The sequence below is a fragment of the Salvelinus alpinus genome, chromosome 18 (assembly GCF_045679555.1).
Source record: "Salvelinus alpinus chromosome 18, SLU_Salpinus.1, whole genome shotgun sequence".
In the NCBI taxonomy this organism is placed as follows: Eukaryota; Metazoa; Chordata; class Actinopteri; order Salmoniformes; family Salmonidae; genus Salvelinus; species Salvelinus alpinus.
In genome coordinates this window covers 18,323,497-18,346,754 of record NC_092103.1, presented here as the reverse complement: position 1 = coordinate 18,346,754, position 23,258 = coordinate 18,323,497, and the positions used below count along the sequence as shown (strand labels likewise).

The window sequence follows — 23,258 nt, the reverse complement described above, 5'->3', positions numbered from 1 at the left end:
TCAATCAATCAAACTGAAGAATTTCTGAAGGACATTGTTTTAAAAAAGACCTAAGTGTCTTCACCGTGTTCAGCCCGCTAACAATCCCCAAAACGAAAGCTACACTCTTAGAAAAAAGGGTTCCAAAGGGCTTCTTCGGCTGTCCCCATAGGATAACCCTTTTTGGTTCCAGATAGAACTCTCTTGGTTTCCATGTAGAACAGTCTGTGGAAAGGGTTCTACATGGAACCCAAAAGGGATCTACCTGGAACCAAAAAGGGTTATTCAAAGGGTTCTACTATGGAGACAGCAGAAGAACCCTTTTAAGATCTAGATAGCACCGTTTTATTCTCCTAAGAGTGTCGACAGTCCGGAACCATCAAAAAGTCCCAAAAGATTGGATAGAAATCATATTTTTTTGCAGATCTTGACAAGGCAATATACCCAATTTGCCATGAAGCCTCGGTGAAGACAGAATGTGGCCCCGGGGGCAAAATTATTTTGACATGCCTGTTCTTAAGCAACAGAGCTAGTGTTATTAAACTCAGTTCTGAACATATTTCGCTCAGACAGCGGCATGCCAGTCTTAAAAGAACATTATAGCTCTCATACCTCTGCCTTCAAGGTCTTGATCTCCCAGCTGAATGGACACATCAGCTGAATCCCACTCATAATTCTCATCCACTGAGGCCTTTCTCCTGAAGAAACACACGCACAAGCGGAAAGTTTGTAATGGCTAAAGTTGAAGATTTTCTCTCATCAGCTATTCATTATGTTGCATGTTGCTCAATGTCAAAGGGACAATGTAGAAAGAGAGCATTAGAGACACTAAATAAAGGGAGACTGAAGTACATACTAGCTCAAGGGACAGACTCACATTTTCAATGCCTCCATGTCCTGTAGGTGTGACTCCACTGTGTTTCCCTGCATCTCCTCGGTGGACTCAGGAGAGCTGGTGAGGGTTGGGGACAGGCAGATGGACAGGCGCCCGTTTGGAGGCTCCAGACTCCCCCTGCCACTGCTCTGGCTGGCATAGCTACTGTAGCTCCCCCCCGAGTCTGGCACTCCCCGATGATACCTCCCAATCTCCACCTCATGTCCCCCATACCGCTCCTCCTTTTCCTCCTCCACTACTACCTCCTCCTGCTTCTTCTCCTCCTCCTGGGGTGGCTGAGGGGTGTGGTGAGGTGCAGGCCAGCTGTAACCCCTGAGCAGGGAGGGAGCTGTGGTTCTGCCTCTACAGTCTGGGGGCCTGGGGTGCTCTCTGTGGTCCCTGGGGAGAGATGCATTCTTCCTGGCCTCCATGCGCTGCACCGACCTCAGGGCCTCCTGGTAGGTGATGGGCCATCTGTAGGCGTCTGGGAAGATGGAAGCCTTCTTCCTGGGGTCGTGGGGGGGATGACTTGGGCTGGAAGGCACTGAAGGAGGGGTTGGGGGGAGCTGCGTCTGTCTCTCCAGCACCGGTTTTCTTACGCTTTGGATGTGCATATCACCCCCATATGCTTCACAGAGCTGCTGTGGGGCCCTGCTGGGAGGTCGGGGGTCCTGGGGGGGAGGTGGCGGGGGAGCGGGAGGCGGAGAAGCAAGGGGGGCCTCTGTGTGGGTGGGGGTCTCAGGAGTTAAGGTGTTTTCGGGTTCAAAGAAGACAGAGTCTGGGCGGAAGGAGAAGGGAGAGGAACAGTTCTCCTGGCTGAGAGAGTCGACCCAGGCGTCAGGCGTCAGGAAGTTACCCAGGGATTGTCTCCTGGAGTCTAGACTCTGGCTGCGCTGGTGGTTGCCGCTGTTCCTGTTCTGAAAGCCTCCTAGACTGATAGCCTTCCTGAGCGCCGGCCTAGGAGGCTGAATGGTAGCTGGGCTTCTGCTCCGAGATGACCTTCTGTGCCACTTCTCCCGTTCCTCCCTAGGCACTGGGCTCTTGCTGTGGGCCAATGGATGGGCTCTGTGGTCTTTCATGGTCTGTGGTCCTCTGTGGTCTTTCTCAGCCAATGTGGACTCATTGTTTACCTGATGGGCATGTCTCTGGTGCCTTATAGGATTTGTAGGAGGATCCACTGAGCCTTCATCCTCTGGTTCATCCACACTCATTTCTACACATTCTGAGAGGTCAACCGCTGTGTGTAGAGATGACTCTTCACATGGCTGTGACCTTGCTAACTCCACTCTCCCTGAACCAGGCACTTTGTTGACAGAGACATCTGGCTTAGACTTGTGTGAAATGCTGACATTAAATTGATTGCTCTTGCTGTTCCATTCATGTGACTCCAAGTCACCTCTCTTCAACTCTGTTGACATGTGAGTTTCATCACAAAGCCCTGTGTGTGTCTTGACCTTTGCAGTCTCCATCCCTTCCTGCCTGTCTAGTGGCTGGTGGCTCACCCTCCTCTTAGAGTGACACTCTGCTCTCTCTGACCTGAAGGGGTGTTGTGTGACAGGTGACAGAGAGGGACACTGGGTGAGTGGAGGGTCACAGTGGAGGGCCGCTGTCCTCTCAGAGGGGGTCTGATGTGCTGGGACAAGGCTGGTGGCTGAAGTGAGAGGGCTGGCCTCCCAGTGAATATAGGACGGGGGTGAAGGGACTTTGGCCATGCTTGAGCACCCCCTGTTGACCTGGGGATGACTGAGATGATGGGTGTGACTGTGTGGTGAAGTGTTGTCCTGAGGTTTCCATATTGGATCGCACTCTTCAGACTCTCTCCACCTCTCCTCGTCGCTGCCTGGTCCCTCTCTCTTCCCGCCTAAAGTAGCGTTACTATCAAGTGTGTACTTCCGTAGCTCTCTCTCCAGCTTCTCTCTCTCCCGGGCCAGCTTCAGACACCTGCTCAGGTTGCCGGTCTCCTTCTCATGCTCCATCTGTAGGACCAGGGTGCTGGCGGTGGCTGGCTGGACGGCCCGCTTTAGGGATGGGTATCCTGGATTGCTCTCCTCCAGGCTTGGCTGGGGGGACATGTCTGAGTTACTGTCTGAGTAGAGACTACTCTTGTCTGGATGTTCAGCACAACTGTCCTGCTCCTCATCCAGGTAGAAGCGTCCGTGGAGGGAGAGGTGTTTGGCCATGGCCCGTACCCTGGTCGTGGGGTTGGGGTCAGTTCCACCACAGGGGGGTAGGTCCACTGAGAGGACGAAAGGCGGCTCCCTCCCCACGCTCTTCTCAGAGCGAAGGGACACTGACCTCTGGACCCCAGTGGATTGTGGGAAGTTTTTCCTCAGGGATCTCATGGTGTGGGAGGAGGGGACGGAGGACTGGTCGTAGGGCTGCACAATGAAGCGACCGTCTGGACCTCTAGAGATAAACTCTAGAGGGGAATAGGGGGAAGAGCCTATCCTGGGGAGGTGGTGATGGTGGTGGACGGCATAGTGAGGAGGAGGTGGGGGGCAGGAGAGCAGCTGCTGGCGCTGGTCCTTGTATTCACTGTGGCTGGGTCTGCCAAAGGAGGAGTGGTCCGACTGGGAGGAGGAGCAGGAGGACTGGGAGCCGGGATAGTGGGGGTGGCAGTGGGGAGGGAGGAGCTTCTGCTTCAGCACACTGTCTGGACTGCTAGCAAGCGACCTGCTACGAGAGAGAGAGAGAAGGGGTTTAAAGGAAGGAAAAAAGAGAGAGAGAGAGAGAGAGAGAGAGAGAGAGAGAGAGAGAGAGAGAGAGAGAGAGAGAGAGAGAGAGAGAGAGAGAGAGAGAGAGAGAGAGAGAGAGAGAGAGAGAGAGAGAGACATTTTACTGAGCCATCACCATGTCTTGAGATGTTTTGTGAAGAAATCTTGAGTCATGTCTTTGAAAAAATGAAAATGTGTCTATAGCGAGTCATGAAGACTTCTTAAGCTGTCTTGAAGATATCAGTCTTGAGGAAAAAAAAGACATTAAAACAAAGGCGATCCTGGGTATGGTAAAATTAAAATCTCCTAAAAGTCCGAAAAAAAATCAGCTCTACAGTAAGTAAAACAAAATGGCGAGAGGGAGAACAATTAATGATATTATGGAGGAAGGGTACTTACGTTGAGGGGGGGCTTTTATAGATGACAGAAGGGAGATCTGAAGGGGGGATGATGATTCACAATGACACAGTCACCATGGAAAGGAAATACATTCAAAAACAAAATCAAGCCCAATTATATGAGCCCAATCAAAGCAGACAAAAATGGCCGGAGGCACAGCAATGGGCCGTGCCTCAAAGTTAATTACACTCACATTAATCAGCCACATTAATGAGGAATGACCCTAATTAGCTAGCAATGTAAACTAAATTAACTTATTTTACAATGAAAGGGGAATGGGGTTGACAAGCATGGCGATGTGTCTATGCACTGAACTATGATTTAGGGAAGTGTATTGGAAGCCATCTACATGCTGTATAATGGTGTTCATAGTGCATGTGATCAGTAAGTGATAATGTTTCACCATCTTTCATCTTCCTGCGTCGCTGGTCTCTCTTGTGACTGAAGATACACACTGTCCCTAGGACCAGGATGAGGGCCAAACACAGGAAGCCCACGCCGCCCATCACTCCAGCCAATAGTGGCTCGGGAACAAACTCCAGGAAGCGGGAAGTGGCAGGGTACATATCCATCCCTGTGACATGACCGCAACATCAGCATCCATAACACAGAACTCTACCACAACCAAATGTTAACAATGCATTCCGTACAGTAAATACACTAGGGAAGCTTGTCCAACACACAGCATGATAAAAGCATGACACTATCGCTGATATATACGTCTTCAATAAGTCCCATGGTGAAATATTAATATCATGTTAAAAAAGCCAGATATGGTCAAATTCTAAATAAGTTATTAGCTGCAATATTTCCTAATTCAGACTCTTAAAAGACCAGTATTCTCCAGAGGGCTGTTCTAATTCTGTAATGGGCCTGTGGTGCCTGTGGTAATGTTACAGAGTCTGGTTCTGCCTGGCTCCCCAGCCTGAAACACTAACCCATGGTGGAGACGTTGACTGATGGACTGGGCTCGCTCAGCAACTCCCCTCGCCGGGACAGCAGCCGCAGCTCATACACACAGTCCTACACACACACAGGGGAGGACGGAGGGACGTGGGGATGAAACCAGACTTTGTCAACATAGGATCGCGCCTGCAATGCTAATCAGGCTCATCTGAATTCAGATGTAGGGAAGAGAAGGAGAGAGGGACAGAGGAGGCAGACAGAGAGAGGAGAAAGGACATAGATTGAAAGAAGGAAGAAAGATGATCGCTGTCATATGATAAGCCTGAGAGAGGCTTCCTAATTTAAATACCACTGTGGTGTCTAACTGAGATAAGAGTCTTTAAGACTGATGTCTGCTGACTGGTCTCTGAGGGAGTGACGAACAGGAACTGGTGGTTACCTTGCGCAGTCCTGGAACGATCATCACACTCCTATTGGCACCGATGTCCTCGTCCAGATTGAACCACTCCCCTTGCTCAGTGCGCGATTGGAGGACAAATCCAGTGATGGGCAGGAACTGAGACAAGGGGGACCACTGCAGGACTATACCTGCCAAGCTCTGATTGGCTGACAGCGATGTGGGTGGCTCTAGTTTCGCTCTCCTTGGGAGTGGATCTGAAAGCGTAAGACAGAACACACTTCGGGAAAAAATAGACCACTTAGGAACTATAATTTGGAGAATAATATTCACGCATGCAGCCTTAGAGTATACAATGTAATTCAGGCTCTAAAGAGACATTGTAAACAGAAGACACTTCAACACAACGGGTACTGACTCAGAGTTCGGATGGTGGCGATTTCGCTGAAAGGCCCAGTGCCCACTTTGTTGTGTGGCAGGACACTGAACTGGTACTCTGTGGCAGGGACCAGCCCCGTCACCTGCAGACTGGAGCCAGAGGAGGAGGGCACGGGCACAGAGAGCCACTCCTGTTTCTCCCCACTGTCACCCACAGACATCTGCTTCAACCTGCAGAGAGAGAAGGAGAGTGAATGGAGAGAAAGGAGAGAGAGACAGAGATAGAAAGAAAACAAACCCGATTTTGATAAACTCCCGTATCTACTGGGTGAAATACCACAGTGTGCCATCACAGCAGCAAGATTTGTGACCTGTTGTCACAAGAAAAGGGCAACCAGTGAAGAACAAACACCATTGTAAATACAACCTATATATATGTTTATTTATTTTCCCTTTTGTACTTTAACCATTTGCACATCATTACAACACTGTATATATACACATAATGACATTTGAAATGTCTTTATTCTTTTGGAACTTCTGTGAGTGGAATGTTTACTGTTCATTTTTATTGTTTATTTCACTTTTGTATATTATCTACTTCACTTGCTTTGGCAATGTTAACATATGTTTCCCATGCCAATAAATCACCTTGAATTGAAAATTGAATTGATAGAGAGAGAGTGTGTGTGTGCGCATATTCTATGCACAATCTATATGATAACATAGAGATTCTATACAATAGCATTATTTTCAAGAGATGGGGCAATGTTAGTAAAAGAAACAGCTTGAAAAAGCATGGTGAAGGACACTGGTTTGTCAAGCGGTTTGTCTTTCAAACTGCTCCATCTGGCATCAGTAATTACTGGTGGGTTTCTGTGTTCTGTCCCCGTCTGTGTCAATACACTTAGTATGTTTCTCAGTTTGTGACCGTTTACCTCTGCTGCCGCTGATGATGCGCTGTCCTTCACTGACGTTCAATGCAATATATTAATATGTTGCTAATATGGTTACACAGCACAAGGCCATGGAGAGGGAGACAGAACATAGACTAGAAGAGTAGATGACTCACCAGACTGTGAATTTCTGGGTGTATCCCCCATCAAAGCCTGGTTCCCAGGAGACATTGGCCTGCTTCGCCCCTGGAGTGACAGACACCAGGGTGGCAGCATGGGGACTGGTGCCTGACAGACAGAGGAGGAGAAGAGCGAGAAAAGAGGGAAAGAGGGAGCGAGAAGTAAGATGGGGAAGAATAGTGATAAGATGAGCGTTGCGTCATTATTTTACATTGATTCGTAACATACTGATGGGGTTACATAACTTCATGGACAATGTTCGCAGTAGCCTAGACTACTGCGCAGCTCCCCGGGGACTGCCATGCAGAATAAATATCAACCCACGGAGAGAAGCGCGAGATTGAACTTCACTCAACTTTCTTAGAGCTGTAGTCAATCTCCAAGGCATTCCGAGTCGATCGCCAAACATTTCTGTAAAAAATAAATATATAACGCCTTGCGTTCCTATTTTTTTTTTTATTCGTCTCATGCTGTTGGCGATAGGTGCACCCGATTCAGCTGCCCTGCATGCCAGGTAGGTGAATTGTTGCCATTTTTAACCTTTTCATTTATCTGAAGGTACAAACTCTGTCTACCCAGCGGGCCCGGAGAGTAAATCAAGTGCACCTAATAGGCCTACCGCTGTCCAATCGGATGGCTCAGATGACCGTGTCTGCGGAAACGTAGCAAGCATAAAAGAAAACTACAGCAAAATTGATACTGTGAGACTTAAAACCATGACTAGAGAGAAACTGTCAATGAATACAGCAAAGAGCTGCTGTTTTTATGAGTGAGTTCATGTTTAAGTTCTTACTCAGCACTGTCAACACTTTGTATTCAACAGTTTTATAAGCAATAAAATGTGTGTTCTTCCTATTTCCACTCAGCGCTACAACAAGCACTGCAGCAGTAATGAATGAGTAGGAAAATGTATCTATACGCTTGCGTTGTTGTTATTATTACCGGCTTGGGTCTTTTTTAATATCAATAATATTTCCCTTTCTTTGTTCATATGAGTAACAGCATGAATTTGTGCACGAGGCAGAAATAATGTGGTTTCGCCATTAGCTGGAAGACGGTGTCCCTTTCTGGTCAGTGTCAGTGGAGGAAAGGGAGAGCGGAGGGATGTTGAGAGACGGAACCTCAGTCTGCTGCTCTCTCCCTCCGCTGAGACGGACCCTCAGTCTGCTGCTCTCTCCCTCTGCTGAAACTGACCATCGGATGCAGGCACCATCAGCCCAGTAAAATATAAATAAAAAGCTATTTATTTAAATGTATGCTCACTCAGCTGTGCCTCACAAGTAATGCAATAATGGATCTATTAATCGGTGTGTAAAAAAGTGGTCAGATGAAGCAGATGCTAAGCTACAGGACTGTTTTGCTAGGACAGACTAGAAAATGTTCCGGGATTCTTCCTATGGCATTGAGGAGTACACCACATCAGTCATTGGCATCATCAATAAGTGCATCGATGACGTAGTCCCCACAGCGACCATACGTAAATACCCCAACCAGAAGCCATGGATTACAGGCAACATCCGCACTAAGCTAAAGGCTAGAGCTGCCGCATTCAAGGAGCGGGACTCCAAACCGGAAGCTTATAAGAAATCCCGCTATGCCCTCCGACGAACCATCAAACAGGCAAAGTGTCAATACAGGACTAAGATCGAATTGTACTTCACCGGCTCCGATGCTCGTCGGATGTGGCAGGGCTTGCAAACCATTACAGACTACAAAGGGAAGCAAAACCGAGAGCTGCCCAGTGACACGAGCCTACCAGACGAGCTAACCTACTTCTATGGTCGCTTCGAGGCAAATAACACTGAAACATGCATGAGAGCACCAGCTGTTCAGGACAACTGTGTGATCACGCTCTCTGCAGCCGATGTGAGTAAGACCTTTAAACAGGTCAACATACACAAGCCGCGGGGCCAGATGTATTACCAGGACGTGTACTGCGAGCATGCGCTGACCAACTGGCAAGTGTCTTCACTGACATTTTCAACCTCTCCCTGTCCGAGTCTGTAATACCAACATGTTTTAAGCAGACCACAATAGTCAGGACAACAACCTCTCCCTCAACGTGATCAAGACAAAGGAGTTGAATGTGGACTACAGGAAAAAGAGAACCGAGCCCGCCCCCATTCTCATCGACGTGGCTGTAGTGGAGCAGGTTGAGAGCTTCAAGTTCCTTGGTGTCCACATCACCAACAAACTAACATGGTCCAAGCACACCAAGACCGTTGTGAAGAGGGCACGACAAAACCTATTCCCCCTCAGGAGACTGAAAAGATTTGGCATGGATACTCAGATCCTCGAAAGGTTCTACAGCTGCACCATCGAGAGCATCCTGACTGGTTGCGTCACTGCCTGGTATGGCAACTGCTCAACCTCCGACCGCAAGGCACTACAGAGGGTAGTGCGTACAGCCCAGTACATCACTGGGGCCAAGCTTCCTGCCATCCAGGACCTCTATACCAGGCAGTGTCAGAGAAAGGCCCTAGAAATTGTCAAAGACTCCAACCACCCTAGTCATAGACTGTTCTCTCTGCTACCGCACGGAAAGCGGTACCGGAGCGCCAAGTCATAAGACTCCTGAATATCTAATCAAATGGCTACCCAGACTATTTGCATTGCCCCCCTCTTTTACGCTGCTGCTGCTCTCTGTTATTATCTATGCATAGTCACTTTAATAACTCTACCTACATGTACATATTACCTCAATTACCTCGACTAACCGGTGCCCCCGCACATTGACTCTGTACCGGTACCCCCTGTATATAGTCTACTCTTTAACTACTTGTTACTTTTATTTCTTATTTGCATTTTTTAAACTGCATTGTTAGTGACTTGTAAGTAAGCATTTCACTGTAAGGTCTACATCTGTTGTATTTGGCACATGTGACTAATAAAATTTGATTTATGATCATATAGCCTACCTCAAATTTTGATGTTTTTTTTATTTTTTATTTTTTAAATGGCCAGAACAACAATGTATTGGCAGGGCAATTCCAGCAAAGCCAATATGTAGTGATAATGTATTGGGTTTATAGCTTACTGCACAAACCTAATTTCTACAGTACTCTTTTTAATAGGTTAATGTTGCATAGGCTTACGTTTTTTAAGTCATGCAAAAAATACATCTGATGGGTAGATCCCCGGCTTGCATTTTGACTCAGAAAAGGTTGGTGACCACTGTTCTAGAGTTTCCCTGTTAACACTATCAACGTTTCCCTTTACTGGCAATTGTGATCGAATCAATGCAATGTTAGTCACTTTCAATGCAACATACCGAAACAAAACAAACTATGCAAGAGATTTTGCATCGGAGTATGATACTATTGCACTAACATGCACGACTCAGCCCGTAGTAGACCTACAGTGGGGAGAACAAGTATTTGATACACTGCCGATTTTGCCGATTTTCCTACTTACAAAGCATGTAGAGGTCTGTCATTTTTATCATAGGTACACTTCAACTGTGAGAGACGGAATCTAAAACAAAAATCCCGAAAATCACATTGTATGATTTTTAAGTAATTAATTAGCATTTTATTGCATGACATAAGTATTTGATACATCAGAAAAGCAGAACTTAATATTTGGTACAGAATCCTTTGTTTGCAATTACAGAGATCATACGTTTCCTGTAGTTCTTGACCAGGTTTGCACACACTGCAGCAGGGATTTTGGCCCACTCCTCCATACAGACCTTCTCCAGATCCTTCAGGTTTCGGGGCTGTCGCTGGGCAATACGGACTTTCAGCTCCCTCCAAAGATTTTCTATTGGGTTCAGGTCTGGAGACTGGCTAGGCCACTCCAGGACCTTGAGATACTTCTTACGGAGCCACTCCTTAGATGCCCTGGCTGTGTGTTTCGGGTCGTTGTCATGCTGGAAGACCCAGCCACGACCCATCATCAATGCTCTTACTGAGGGAAGGAGGTTGTTGGCTAAGATCTCGCAATAAATGGCCCCATCCATCCTCCCCTCAATACGGTGCAGTCGTCCTGTCCCCTTTGCAGAAAAGCATCCCCAAAGAATGATGTTTCCACCTCCATGCTTCACGGTTGGGATGGTGTTCTTGGGGTTGTACTCATCCTTCTTCTTCCTCCAAACACGGCGAGTGGAGTTTAGACCAAAAAGCTTTATTTTTGAATCATCAGACCACATGACCTTCTCCCATTCCTCCTCTGGATCATCCAGATGGTCATTGGCAAACTTCAGACGGGCCTGGACATGCGCCTGCTTGAGCAGGGGGACCTTGTGTGCGCTGCAGGATTTTAATCCATGACGGCGTAGTGTGTTACTAATGGTTTTCTTTGAGACTGTGGTCCCAGCTCTCTTCAGGTCATTGACCAGGTCCTGCCGTGTAGTTCTGGGCTGATCCCTCACCTTCCTCATGATCATTGATGCCCCACGAGGTGAGATCTTGCATGGAGCCCCAGACCGAGGGTGATTGACCATCATCTTGAACTTCTTCTATTTTCTTCTATTTTCTAATAATTGCGCCAACAGTTGTTGCCTTCTCACCAAGCTGCTTGCCTATTGTCCTGTAGCCCATCCCAGCCTTGTGCAGGTCTACAATTTTATCCCTGATGTCCTTACACAGCTCTCTGGTCTTGGCCATTGTGGAGAGGTTGGAGTCTGTTTGATTGAGTGTGTGGACAGGTGTCTTTTATACAGGTAACGAGTTCAAACAGGTGCAGTTAATACAGGTAATGAGTGGAGAACAGGAGGGCTTCTTAAAGAAAAACTAACAGGTCTGTGAGAGCCGGAATTCTTACTGGTTGGTAGGTGATCAAATACTTATGTCATGCAATAAAGTGCAAATGAATTACTTAAAAATCATACAATGTGATTTTCTGGATTTTTGTTTTAGATTCCGTCTCTCACAGTTGAAGTGTACCTATGATAAAAATTACAGACCTCTACATGCTTTGTAAGTAGGAAAACCTGCAAAATCGGCAGTGTATCAAATACTTGTTCTCCCCACTGTATATGCAAATAGACCATTGCCATATATGGATCTGTGCCATTTACTTAGAACTGGACTGTGTTTACAGCACGAGTGGTCGTGAGTAGATGCGCTTGTTTTGAGATCAAAGTGAGAGCTGCATGTAGCCACATTTTGTTCATATCCTTTACTAGTTAGTGAGTTATTAGCCCAGTTATAGATCATTTGTAGTCAGCAATAGGGGAGTGATTGCTTCCTGCAAGAGCACAAAACGTGCACATTTCTAGACATCTTTGAAAAGCGAGTCAGGTAAATAGCTTTTTTTGTCTTAAAGGGACAGTGTTGTATTTTGAGACAGGCTTGAATAAGCTAAGTAGTCAATAGGCAAAGGGTAGCATAATTTGTCTGGTTCTCTGTAATAATGGTATGGAAATAATAATGCATATTATTTTGTAAAGTGGTTTCTTTCATCAAACAATACAACAACATTTTTAGTCACCTCCTTGGTCTAAACGGACAAGTGGATAAACAGGGTAATGTCAAGCCCTGTATGTTTTTTTCCAAAAGTCTCATGAAATGTAAACCTACATTGAACACCACACATTGGCTGCATGATAGAACAGCTATTTCCATGTTACAATGTTATGGGATGCATTTTCTCCATTGTTTTTGATAGTAGGCCACTCTGGTAGTCCTACATTATGACCAAATAGCCACAGTAGCCTACTTGGCCACTGTTAAAACTGTAACTTAAAGCAGTAAACGTGCGCTGGAAGTTCCACAGAATTTTCACAACATTCAAGTTTGCGCTCAGCAGACCTGAAATTTGCTCAGTGCTGAAAAACAGAGAGAACATTGGTAATGAACACTTTACATAGTAGCTACATTAATAAAGATGAGTAAGTCAGTCAGTCTGTTCCACTCACCCAGCACTGAGATGAGAGTGCTGGCTTTGACAGTGGCCACGCGGTTTGTAACACTGCACACCCACTCCCCCTGGTGGTCTTTACTGAGAGGAAGCAGCAGCAGGGAGCCGTTAGCTGCTACAGAGTACTGAGAGCGTGTGGCAGGTCCAACCTACAGACAGGGAGGACAGAGAGATCAGAGTACTGAGAGTGAAGGGCAGGTCCAACCTACAGACAGGGAGGATAGAGAGATCAGACTACAGAGTCCTGAGAGTGAAGGGCAGGTCCAACCTACAGACAGGGAGGATAGAGAGATCAGACACACAAGCTGGGCTGATTGCTGATGAAGGGCAATCTGCAATCAGCAAAGTGTTTGTTTGTCTCTGTTTGTCGAGAGAGGGGTGCTTGCTTGCAGGTGTGTGTTAAATAATATCTATTTCTGCCTCAGGGTTTGTCCACAGTTCATACTATCGTATTCACATGTTGACAGCCCTGTGTGCTGGCTTGTTGACTGAAGAAGTCAGTAGAGTACAGTCATTTGCAGTGGGGTCTGTTGGAGTGTTCTCACCTTGCTCCAGGTTATACTAGGGGCTGGATCTCCAGTGGTCTGGCAGGGAATAACAAGCACTCTCCCAACCTCCTGTCTATACTCCTTACGGGGACACACGCTGAGTGACGGGGGGTCCTGTGGGTCATAACGAAACAACCAGCCGTGTCATTTAGACAAGGAGTTTATCGCAATTAAAGAAAGTGAGTGAAACAGTTGATTACCTTCAGCTTTAGCCAAGATTATTCTATTTACTAAAGGATTAGATCCATAATTAACTTTGATATAGAGGAGCTATTGTAATCAGACCACATTAAACTCAATTCCTGTAACAGGCTGACAAGTAGAGGAGTGTAAGAAGGTCATCAAAATGCTCATTGGCTATCTCAGATAAGAGCTCTCTCTTCAGTATGAGAGAGACTTTTAATTGGGTAGCATTTTATTTTACAGTGCTGTTTTCATAGGAATTTACCTGCAATTTACAAGGAAACTAAGTGGTAAAAATGGGATATTCTAGTCTAGTTAAATTGCACAAAATTAGTAACCAACTACTTGCTTCCAAATTGGGAGCAATAACTTTTTAAAGAAACAAACCAATATTGCAGAAGTTATTATTATGCTATTACCATTTTACCACGTCATTTCTAAGTAAATACCTGGTAATGTATGTACTGTACAATAAACTGCTAGAGAACATTGGGTGTACCCTGACCTGTAGGATGACTGTCGTGGGCCCTGATTGGCCCATGGTCCCGTAGCTGTTGTAGGGGGTACACGTGTATACGCCTGTTGCATCATCATTGGCAGTAGCCATGAACACCGAGCCTTCAGACGTCAACGTCCATCCTGGGTACTGATTAGATAAAACAGAGCGAGGGGTCAGAGAACTTCAACAGTTTTTTAATTCAGCTTAATGTGAATAATTATGTAAACAATGAATAGCAACTAATATCTTAGCTGAGGATAAAGCTAAATGTGCCAAGCCCAAAAAATGATATACAGCGCCTTCGGAAAGTATTCAGGCCGCTTGACTTTTTCCACATTTTGTTACGTTACAGCCTTATTCTAAAATGTATCAAATAAAAAATTAAAAAATCCTAATCAATCTACACACAGTTTCTAGAAATGTTTGCAAATGTATATTTAAAAAAAAAACTTAAATATCTTATTTACATAAGTATTCAGACCCTTTGCTATGAGACTCAAAATTGAGCTCAGGTGCATCCTGATTCCATTGATCATCCTTGAGATGATCCAACCTCCCAATCCAACCTGACAGGATCTGCAGAGAAGAATGGGAGAAACTCCCCAAATATAGGTGTGCCAAGCTTGTAGCGTCATACCCAAAAATACTTGAGGCTGTAATCACTGCCAAAGGTGCCTCAACAAAGTACTGAGTAAAGGGTCTGAATACTTAAGTAAATGTGATATTTCCCGTTTTTTTTATATAAATTTGCAACAAAAAGAAATTCAACTGTTTTCGCTTAGTCATTATGGGGTATTGTGTGTAGATTGATGAGGGGGAAAAAACTATTTAATCAATTTTAGAATAAGGCTGTAACGTAACAAAATGTGGAGAAGAAATCAAGGGGTCTGAATACTTTCAGAATGCACTGTATATATCTCTGTTAAATGGAAACGTATTCTCTGTTGAGCAGTAGGCATACAGGGCATATTGATTCCTAATGGAAATGGTCAAATCAGCAGCATCACACAGTTAATGGCTATCTCTATGAGGGGAGATATGAGGCTGATCTCCACCATTGCCAGATCCAGTGGCTGTCCATCCTTGGTCCAGTCGACGCGGAGCAGGGGTGGCTGAGCTCTCACAGGGCAGGAGACCAGACCTCCCAGGCCGGTGGGGAGATATGTCTGCGGTGGCATCAGGAGAGCCTGGGCAGGGTCTGAGAGGAAGAGAGGAAACAAACTGAAGGTTGGATGGGATTTATGGACAGATAGGATTTGTGTCATTATGTGGGGACTGAAGATTGGAGAGGAACGCATCAACACATAGACACTTACGTGTCACAGTGAGATTGGCAGATGCAGTAGGCGGAGTCAACAGTCCGTTGGTGGGCATGCAGGTATAGTTCCCAGAATCGTCTGGGGTAATGCGGGTGATGAGAAGGGTGCCGTCCACCATGATCTTCACACGGGACTTCAGAGCCCTAACACCAAAGAAAAAGACAAAACTTAAAACACATTCAGACACACAACCCGCAAAGGACATTCAAATGGGGCAAACGCCTCATTAGAAACATTACAACATTTGCAAAATCCCATGTAAATACACAAATCCAACATAAAGAAACCGGGTCAAAATACACCAAACTCACTCTATGTGGTAGACATTCTCTCCCTCTCTCTGCCACACATAGGTCATGTTGGGAGGATCAGCCACCGCCTGGCACTGCAGCTGGGCATCCTGGGTCATGTTGAGGGAGGTGTCCTTCGGGGGGATAACAATGACTGGAGGACCTGTTTGAGATGGAAAGAAATCCCTGATCTATTCTATAATAAAACTCAGCAGGACATGGCAGATTAGCAAGATATCTAAACTCCAATCAGTTATCTGGTAAGAGCAACACTGCACAGCATGACAGTGACATTCATGTTGGGAGATTATGGCTGATTGAGATAAATACTTGGAGGATTTGTTTGAAGGCCTGTTTTATAGGCTTACATAAGGATTTGAAAAAGTGACTACAGCCAGAAATCAAGGCCTTATTATAATCCAAACAGGTGTCACTGCCAAAAACACACCAAAATCTAAACGGCATATCCTGGACATATTGACGTCATGCGGCATAACATAGTGTGACTTAAAAATAAATGGAAAATATTTTATTACATAAGTGAAATTTATGAGGAAAAATATCCACAGTAAGGACACACCATATAAACCCTTTGGTCACCTGTAACTGAACATCACACATCCACCACCAGATGGCGATAACAACTCTCGACACTCAGAGGATAATTAAAGAGCGGCAGTAAAATAACAATAACGAGGCTATATACAGGGGGTACCGGTACAGAGTCAATGGGCGGGGGCAGGTAATTGAGGTAATATATACATGTAGGTAGAGTTTAAAGTGACTCATGCATAGATAATAACAGAGAGTAGCAGCAGTGTAAAAGAGAGACGGGGTGGGGCAATGCAAATAGTCTGGATAGCCATTTGATTAGATGTTCAGTAATCTTATTGCTTGGGGGTAGAAGCCTACGAGACAAGGTGTTGGGAGATTACCATTGGAAGAAAATAAGGACAGAGTATTCCGCTGAATGTTTCTATTCTTCCAGTATGACCCTGGGGGAAACTGTAGACGGGGAACTCCTAAACAAACAAACAGAAAAATAGCGACTGACCTTTGACTTTAATTTTTGTCACATGAGTCACATTGCCCTCCGCGTTGGAGGCGAGACATTCATACTGTCCTCCTGCCTCCCTGTCCACTGCTCTGAGAGACAGCGTCCCACTCAGAACCTGAGAGAGGGGGAGAGAGCAATGAATTTCCCTGCAGGGACAATAAAGTTTGCATTGAGAGAGAGATAGATTGCAATGTTGGATTGTAGGGGTGATTTTTGTTTTTTTGATTCCTCACCTCAACCTTGTCTCCTCCAATGAGAGTACCATCTTTAGCCCAGGTTATGGTGGGTGGTGGGTTACCGCGGGCAACGCAGGCCAGAGAGAGAGGATTCCCCACTAGAGCCTCCATGACAGGGGGAGGGGTCTTGCTGAAAATAGGAGGAGCTACAGAACAACAGCAAAGACAGTCAACACAACATCCTCTATCCCTTTTCCACAGAGAGAGTTAAACTTTTCCACAGAGAGAGTTAAACCTTTACAAACAGTTGTAAAGGTGAAGATCTCACAAAAAACAAAGCAGAATCAGCAGGTTTGACATAGTTTAAAGTCATATTGGCTGAAGGCGATTGACCTGGGGTAAGCAAACATCCCTTAGAGGCCAGTCATTTACTGTACAGCTCACCATGAGTAAAGCATGTGTTTGTTTAGGAGACAGAGAGAGATGTTCTGCCTGGCTGTGTGCTCCAGGCCCTCCTGCCAAGGCATCTTAACCTTATTAGACAATGAGCCTGAGACGTGACCCTGCCGTTGACCAGGCCATGTGCCTGGCTAATCTGTCCTAATGCCTCTGCGCCTCTCCTGCTCCTCTCTCACCCCACCAAAAGTCTTCCTAGCAGGAAAGTGTCCTATATGGGTGCGTTTGTCTGAGCAGTCATGTTTTGTTGAGAGAGGTCACAGAGAGACAGAGGGAGTGTGTATATATGACATGATAGGGTACGATGAGGATAGTAGGACTGTATGGCCTTAAAATAAAGCCCTCCCCATCACAAGCCCCTCCTCTCACCAGTGACATACAGCAGGGTCCAGGTGCCATTGCGGGTCTCATCTGTGGTTTTGTCCAGCAGGAGGATGCGACACTCATACAGGCCCTGGTCCTCTATGAGGAGCCCCTTCACCCTCAAGACAGTATTCCTCACCAGAGACACACGGCCTGGAGACACAGGGGAGGACACAGGGGTGAGAGGGCACGAGACAGGGTCAGAACCAATCAAACCATTGGAAATAATGAGGAATTTCAGGGAGGTTCAATACAAATAATGTGTTTTACAACTGATAGGAATGTTCTATGATACTTCAATTGCCTACAGATAAAGCATTCACTTCCAAACATCAAGCACACACGCACTGGGATCGTCATCGAGAGCTTTGAAATGTTATCTCCTGGTTGCCAGGTGACTGCACCCTGTGGAAATGGTGTTTGCTGACTCACCCCTCCCTCCTTCCCTGTGGCGTGTCTCATCTCCCTCACTTCATTTCTCTTAAGTTGTCATAACTAAATAACTGAAACAGTGCAGTTTGGCAGCGTGATAAGCCTGGTCTTCACAGACAGTGAAGCATTGAGGAGAATATCCAGACACATACAGCTGCTGCATAAACATACAAGAACATGAGCATGCCTCACTCTGTAGTGCTAATGTGTTTGTGACATTGAGTCATTGAGGTGTGTTGAGCTAATCATTAACGCCAGTCCTTGTCTCCAGTGACAGGGAGGGACCGTTTCTATGCCCACAGTGGGGATCAGGAAGCTACTGCAGTTAAAGGGGTGGTGGCTGTGATAACAGATGAGGAACCGACTATGACAGCACATGCTGTTTACTTTTCCAAATGGAATGGGGGCTAAATCCACATGTGTCACGGTCAGAGCAAAATACCCATTCACACACCCACTAGGGATTGGATCACCTACCGCTGTTGTGATTTGAAAAGGTTCACATGAAAAAAATGCATCTCTAGATTTGAATAATATGTAAATTGAGAAAGCAAGAGGAGAGAGAGAGACAGGGAGAGAGACACGCACGTATGCACTAACACAGGCACGGTATTGCATATGCAAACAAATCAACTCTGTAATGATTTTAGTGGGGCTTAGCGTGGGGTTTCAGTGAAGGCATTGTTGATTTAAATACAATCACAAGACTGGCCCAGTGAGCCTCCTCTTTGGCAGCCATTCTCCCACATCATGGCATTCTCTGCAACCACCAAATGTCACTCCACTCCTCTAGCCTCGTATATACCAGACTTATTAACGCTGCAGCGAACCATTCACGTAAGCTCGCGGGATCAAGCAGCTCGCGAGGCTACCACTCCTCACCCTCTTTCTCTCGTTCTCCACTTGCCGGTCCCTCCTCTCCTTTGGCACTCTAATGATCAAAAAAGTATTTCTGTTGACCGCCATGTCAGTCTCTGTATGTTTAATCCAGGACAACGCTCTCTCCAACACCCATTAGTACAGATAGAAGTGTGGGACATCTGAGTAACTAATAATTATATGTTTCCATTGGGTGTCCAGTCCCGCAACTCAAAAAATTGGACCACACCCCATTGCTCTGAATACATCACGAGACAAAGCCCAGCCAGGTTTGATCCTTCAATGGCCTCAGCTCTCAGGTGACAGCCCAACGGAAAAGCATCTACACTAACAGCACAGACGCATGACAATGGCTCTGCTCAAATAATGCACTTATTTCAATACACTACAACCCAATATAATGTTATGTTTTAATTTGTAGATGAATGGCAACAATCAAACAGATTAGATCAGGATCACTAAATTATGCTAAACGTGCACACAGGCTGCCTTCAATCTACTATCACAGCTTTGCATTTGTGTAAATATCTGAATATGTTTTGTTGCTGATGGGACTTTCCAAGTGCCCACGGATATGAAATTCAGAATCTATTGTCCCTATCCCTTCCTTGAGACATGGTATTCCCTGGTATTCTAGTTTCGGTCAGAGAAGAAAGCAGATAGAGTTACCTCCTGAAACCCTTCAGTTCCTAATGTCTGAATGTTGTTCTCCTGTTAAGAGACGCTGTAATCATTTGACATTTTAATCATCACAGTTTGGCTAAAGGCTACCAACTCAGAGACTAGGAAACTGCTATGGAGCCGTAGGCAGGCCTTAATGAAATATTAGTCATTCAATATAACAGTCAGTAGCCTAATAATCGTAATATGATCCAATGCTGGTCCGTAGATGGTGGAAAATATACAGGCCAGTACAGTGGGGATATGTATTCATGATTTGCTTTGTAGACACTCTGGTAGTAATGTAGAGTACAGGATATCATTATGTTACACAGCATTTATACAGCTGTATTTCCCAAAGCATTGACTATTCTCTCTCCTGGGGTCTGAATCAGCATTTCTGTGTGTACAGAACTAACAACCTGCTCTCTTCTCCGGATCACTTCTCTCCCTCTCCTCTGCTCTATATACACAACAGACACTGAAAATACCCATTCAGCTCTTCCTCCTCCGTAATAGAGGGGAGAGGGCTGACCTACCCAGAGGACATTAGTCTCCTCTCTACGTTTCTTCTTAGGTTCCTGCCTTTATAGGGAGTTTTTCCTAGCCACCGTGCTTCTACATCTGCATTGCTTGCTGACATCTGCTGATGTTAAAAGGGCTTTATAGATACATTTGAGTGATTGACTTTCTTGCTTTTTCTTTGGCAAGAGCAGCACTGAAGATTGAGGCATCCGTTATCTCTCATCACCAAGTCATATTACTCTGAATGGCTTTATAGCAGGTCTGCTCTACAGCAGTGTCAATGAGGCATGTATGGTTATCGTATTTCCCTGTCTGGTTGGCATGGGTGTGTCATCTGGCTCTCTAACATTCTAATACGAATTGGCTGAACAGGTGTATAGTGTGATTTCTGAGCTCTAGCCAATACACACATATGAATGCACTGCACCCGTGCACAAATTCCAATGATCAGAGACAGGTCAAATCTCACTCCCACCGGACCGTTGGAAGAGAGATCTTCCTCTAGTTAGGTTCGTCCTAAAACACACAGACATGCTCTCCCTCTGTCCACGTCAAGCCCTTTGTCTGAGACTTTAAAGGACAGAAGCCGTCACAAAAGGTATTTCTGCTCTATTGAAGAACCCTTTCCCCCATAGACTGCTTTTGTTCTCTGACCCTAGGGCGGAATGGGGACAATAGACCATGATGCAATCTGAGAGGACCAACGAACACAAAGCCCCCAGCTCACACAGCCCATTGGGGTGTGGTGCAGTTAGGAGGACTGAAGCTGACAAAGGGATGAGTTACTGTTGTTTTTTGAGTGAAGATAGCTGTTAAGGAAGGATATAGGTGGGATGAAGTCTGGGTGGACTTTTACTGTAGGAAAAGGGGCTTGACAGTGTTAATGGACAAGGCCTCTGGAAAAGACTGTTTGGGGTCTGGAAACCTCAGCCTTGGGCAACAAAGCGCTGAGACGGACCTGACAGGGGGCTGAAATGAAACACTCTCACTGTAAGATTAGATCCCAGTTGAGCTTCTGATGGGCTGAATACGGACTTACCCTCGTAGTTGGGATGCACCCGAGGAGCATACACTCCAAACTTGATCAGGACTGGGATGTCGAATCCCTGGCGCACCCATTCCACCACGTGCAGGGGCACAGACGCACCCGCGTAAGGGAGTGGCAGTCTACACGCCATCTCCACCACACCCCCTACCTTGGCACGCACCTCTGGCTTCTGACCGTGAGTGACCCCTATGAGGGTCAACAACAAAAATTACATTATAAGCATTATTATAATCCTGCTGAGGGAAATGGCTGAATGTAGGGACAGGTATGGACGTGGCTGTGGAGGAAGCGAATGACAGAGAGTTCATTACAGAGGGAAAGCATTAAGTACTCTACTCACACAGAAGGCACAGTGCCGTCACCATGGTAACATCCCAAAAATAGTCTCTTTTTGGTCCCATAGCTGCCAGTCAAACAGCCTCCAGCATACTTGATCTGTTGACAAAAATACACACTTGTCACACATTGCATCTTGCAAACAAAACAGACACCTGTCACCTCTCTCCAAACTAGCGGGCAAGAGAGAACTGACAGTTGTGTCTAGCTTATAGACATATGGAAGATGTGTTTAGATTTCTTCAAGTACCTTTCTCAAGATTGGAATTCACCCCATATCATTTCACAAACGGATATCCAACAGACAACCCTGCCAAAACCCTCCCAGCACTACATGGTTCTCATAACTTCAATACCCATTAAATGTCACATAAGCAGAGCACCTGACCAGCTCCAGTAAGAATCAGTGTGGTTTTCTCAGAGAGCTTAGTGAACTTGTTGGCTGTCAGCAGTCAAGGACAGAAATAATCTGGGCTGCAGCAGACATACAGCAGCCAGCAGTACTGTACTGCATGTGGTGCATCAGTCTTTGGTGGCATAAAGCTGGCAGTAGACTACTTCAAGCAGGTCAAAGACGATATTGTGCATGTGTTTATGATCCACCATAAATCCATGATGAAGGTTTCCAGTTAGGAGGGGAAAAGTCAGAGCTTACCTCTTCTATTTTAACCTATACAGTAACCCTACACCAAGGGTCGGCAACAGGCGGCCTGTGTGCCAAAACCGGACTGCAAACAATTTTTGGGGGGGCCACCCAGTTTTTGGTCAAATCACCTGGAATTGTGCAAAGAAATTGTTTCATTTAGGATATTTGTTCCCAAGTATCCCCTCTAATAAAAAAAGATTCATCTATGATCGTGTCTCAATGTGATCAAGGTATGAAGTTATTGTTATTTTCAAATACAATCTATTTTTGGGCTTAGTTGTGGTCAATTTGCAGTGTATAAATTATTATAATTATGTTCTGCCCCGACGGCCATCCACTCTGAAAGAAATTGGCCCAGGGCTGTATCTAGAGGCCTACCCCTGCCCTACAGTATGCCTCCATAAAGCTAGAGATACATGGATTGCTTTGCTGGAGACCTTGACCACATAAGACGTGTGTGGCGTGCTCGTGTGAGGGAGCGATTTAACGGGCTAATACTCCACTCAACACTTCATCCCCAGCACGCTTTACCACACACCACTAATGCCAGCTTATTACGCTAAGTTAATTAGAGCCACTGCAAACCGCAAGAGCAAAGGCTATTCTTAGAGGGAGCAGCGGCACTCACCAAATCCCACGGACACGTGTCATCCTACGCATACACCCACAAATCAACAAGTCCACCAAAGAGCGCTGCAATCAAGCTGAAGAGGATTTCATAGCAATTCAAAATGCATTTGAACTTCAATGAAAAATATTGAATGCATTGAAATGTAAAAAGTATCAATAGTAAATAGTGCATAAGTACAGTTGAGTATGTATAGAAAGTAATTTTCTATGGGTCTTCACTGTCGGTATTAGAGGGAGAGCAAAAGGTCAACAGTGACCACTCCCTGAATGACCAACTGAAAATGTGCAGCAAGACTCACCCTGGTAACACAATTGCAAATAGGTCATAGGCTACGTATAAATTGACACTCACCATAAAACTTTATAGGACTCTCTTGCACAAAGTCCAGATGACAAACGCAATTAAATAAGATTGTCTTGTAAATTGAGTATCATGAGGAAGTCTCTAGTACTACAGTAATAACCATTTTGAGTCTGTTCGTCTCTCTATTTCAATTGCATTACTAAGCAACCTGCCTATTATCTTTCCTCCCAAACAGAGAGAGGATGAAAGGTTTGACTGGTTAGTAAGAAGGGCTTGGTGTGTACACACAGGGCTGACTGTGGAAACGCAGAAAACCTACTGT

The 23,258-nt window shown here is 45.6% G+C and overlaps 1 protein-coding gene across 2 annotated transcripts in view; it reads right to left on the bottom strand.

Moving 5' to 3' along the window:
• igsf9a (immunoglobulin superfamily, member 9a) overlaps positions 1–23,258 on the bottom strand; it is a 28,117-nt gene that overhangs the window by 2,133 nt on the left and 2,726 nt on the right. The window contains exons 2-20 of one of the 2 annotated variants that reach the window (XM_071350496.1): positions 21,361–21,455; positions 21,012–21,206; positions 17,483–17,629; positions 16,715–16,863; positions 16,479–16,596; positions 15,446–15,587; positions 15,132–15,277; positions 14,871–15,013; positions 13,822–13,962; positions 13,131–13,247; positions 12,584–12,734; positions 6,720–6,831; positions 5,688–5,878; positions 5,312–5,526; positions 4,905–4,989; positions 4,370–4,540; positions 3,967–4,003; positions 857–3,529; positions 592–677 (exon numbers count right to left, since the gene is read on the bottom strand). In XM_071350496.1, the coding sequence (XP_071206597.1) occupies positions 592–677; positions 857–3,529; positions 3,967–4,003; positions 4,370–4,540; positions 4,905–4,989; positions 5,312–5,526; positions 5,688–5,878; positions 6,720–6,831; positions 12,584–12,734; positions 13,131–13,247; positions 13,822–13,962; positions 14,871–15,013; positions 15,132–15,277; positions 15,446–15,587; positions 16,479–16,596; positions 16,715–16,863; positions 17,483–17,629; positions 21,012–21,206; positions 21,361–21,421 (5,080 nt within the window). In that variant the 5' untranslated portion in view covers positions 21,422–21,455. The remainder of the gene's footprint in view (positions 1–591; positions 678–856; positions 3,530–3,966; positions 4,004–4,369; positions 4,541–4,904; positions 4,990–5,311; positions 5,527–5,687; positions 5,879–6,719; positions 6,832–12,583; positions 12,735–13,130; positions 13,248–13,821; positions 13,963–14,870; positions 15,014–15,131; positions 15,278–15,445; positions 15,588–16,478; positions 16,597–16,714; positions 16,864–17,482; positions 17,630–21,011; positions 21,207–21,360; positions 21,456–23,258) is intronic. The other variant, XM_071350497.1, reaches the window with a different exon arrangement.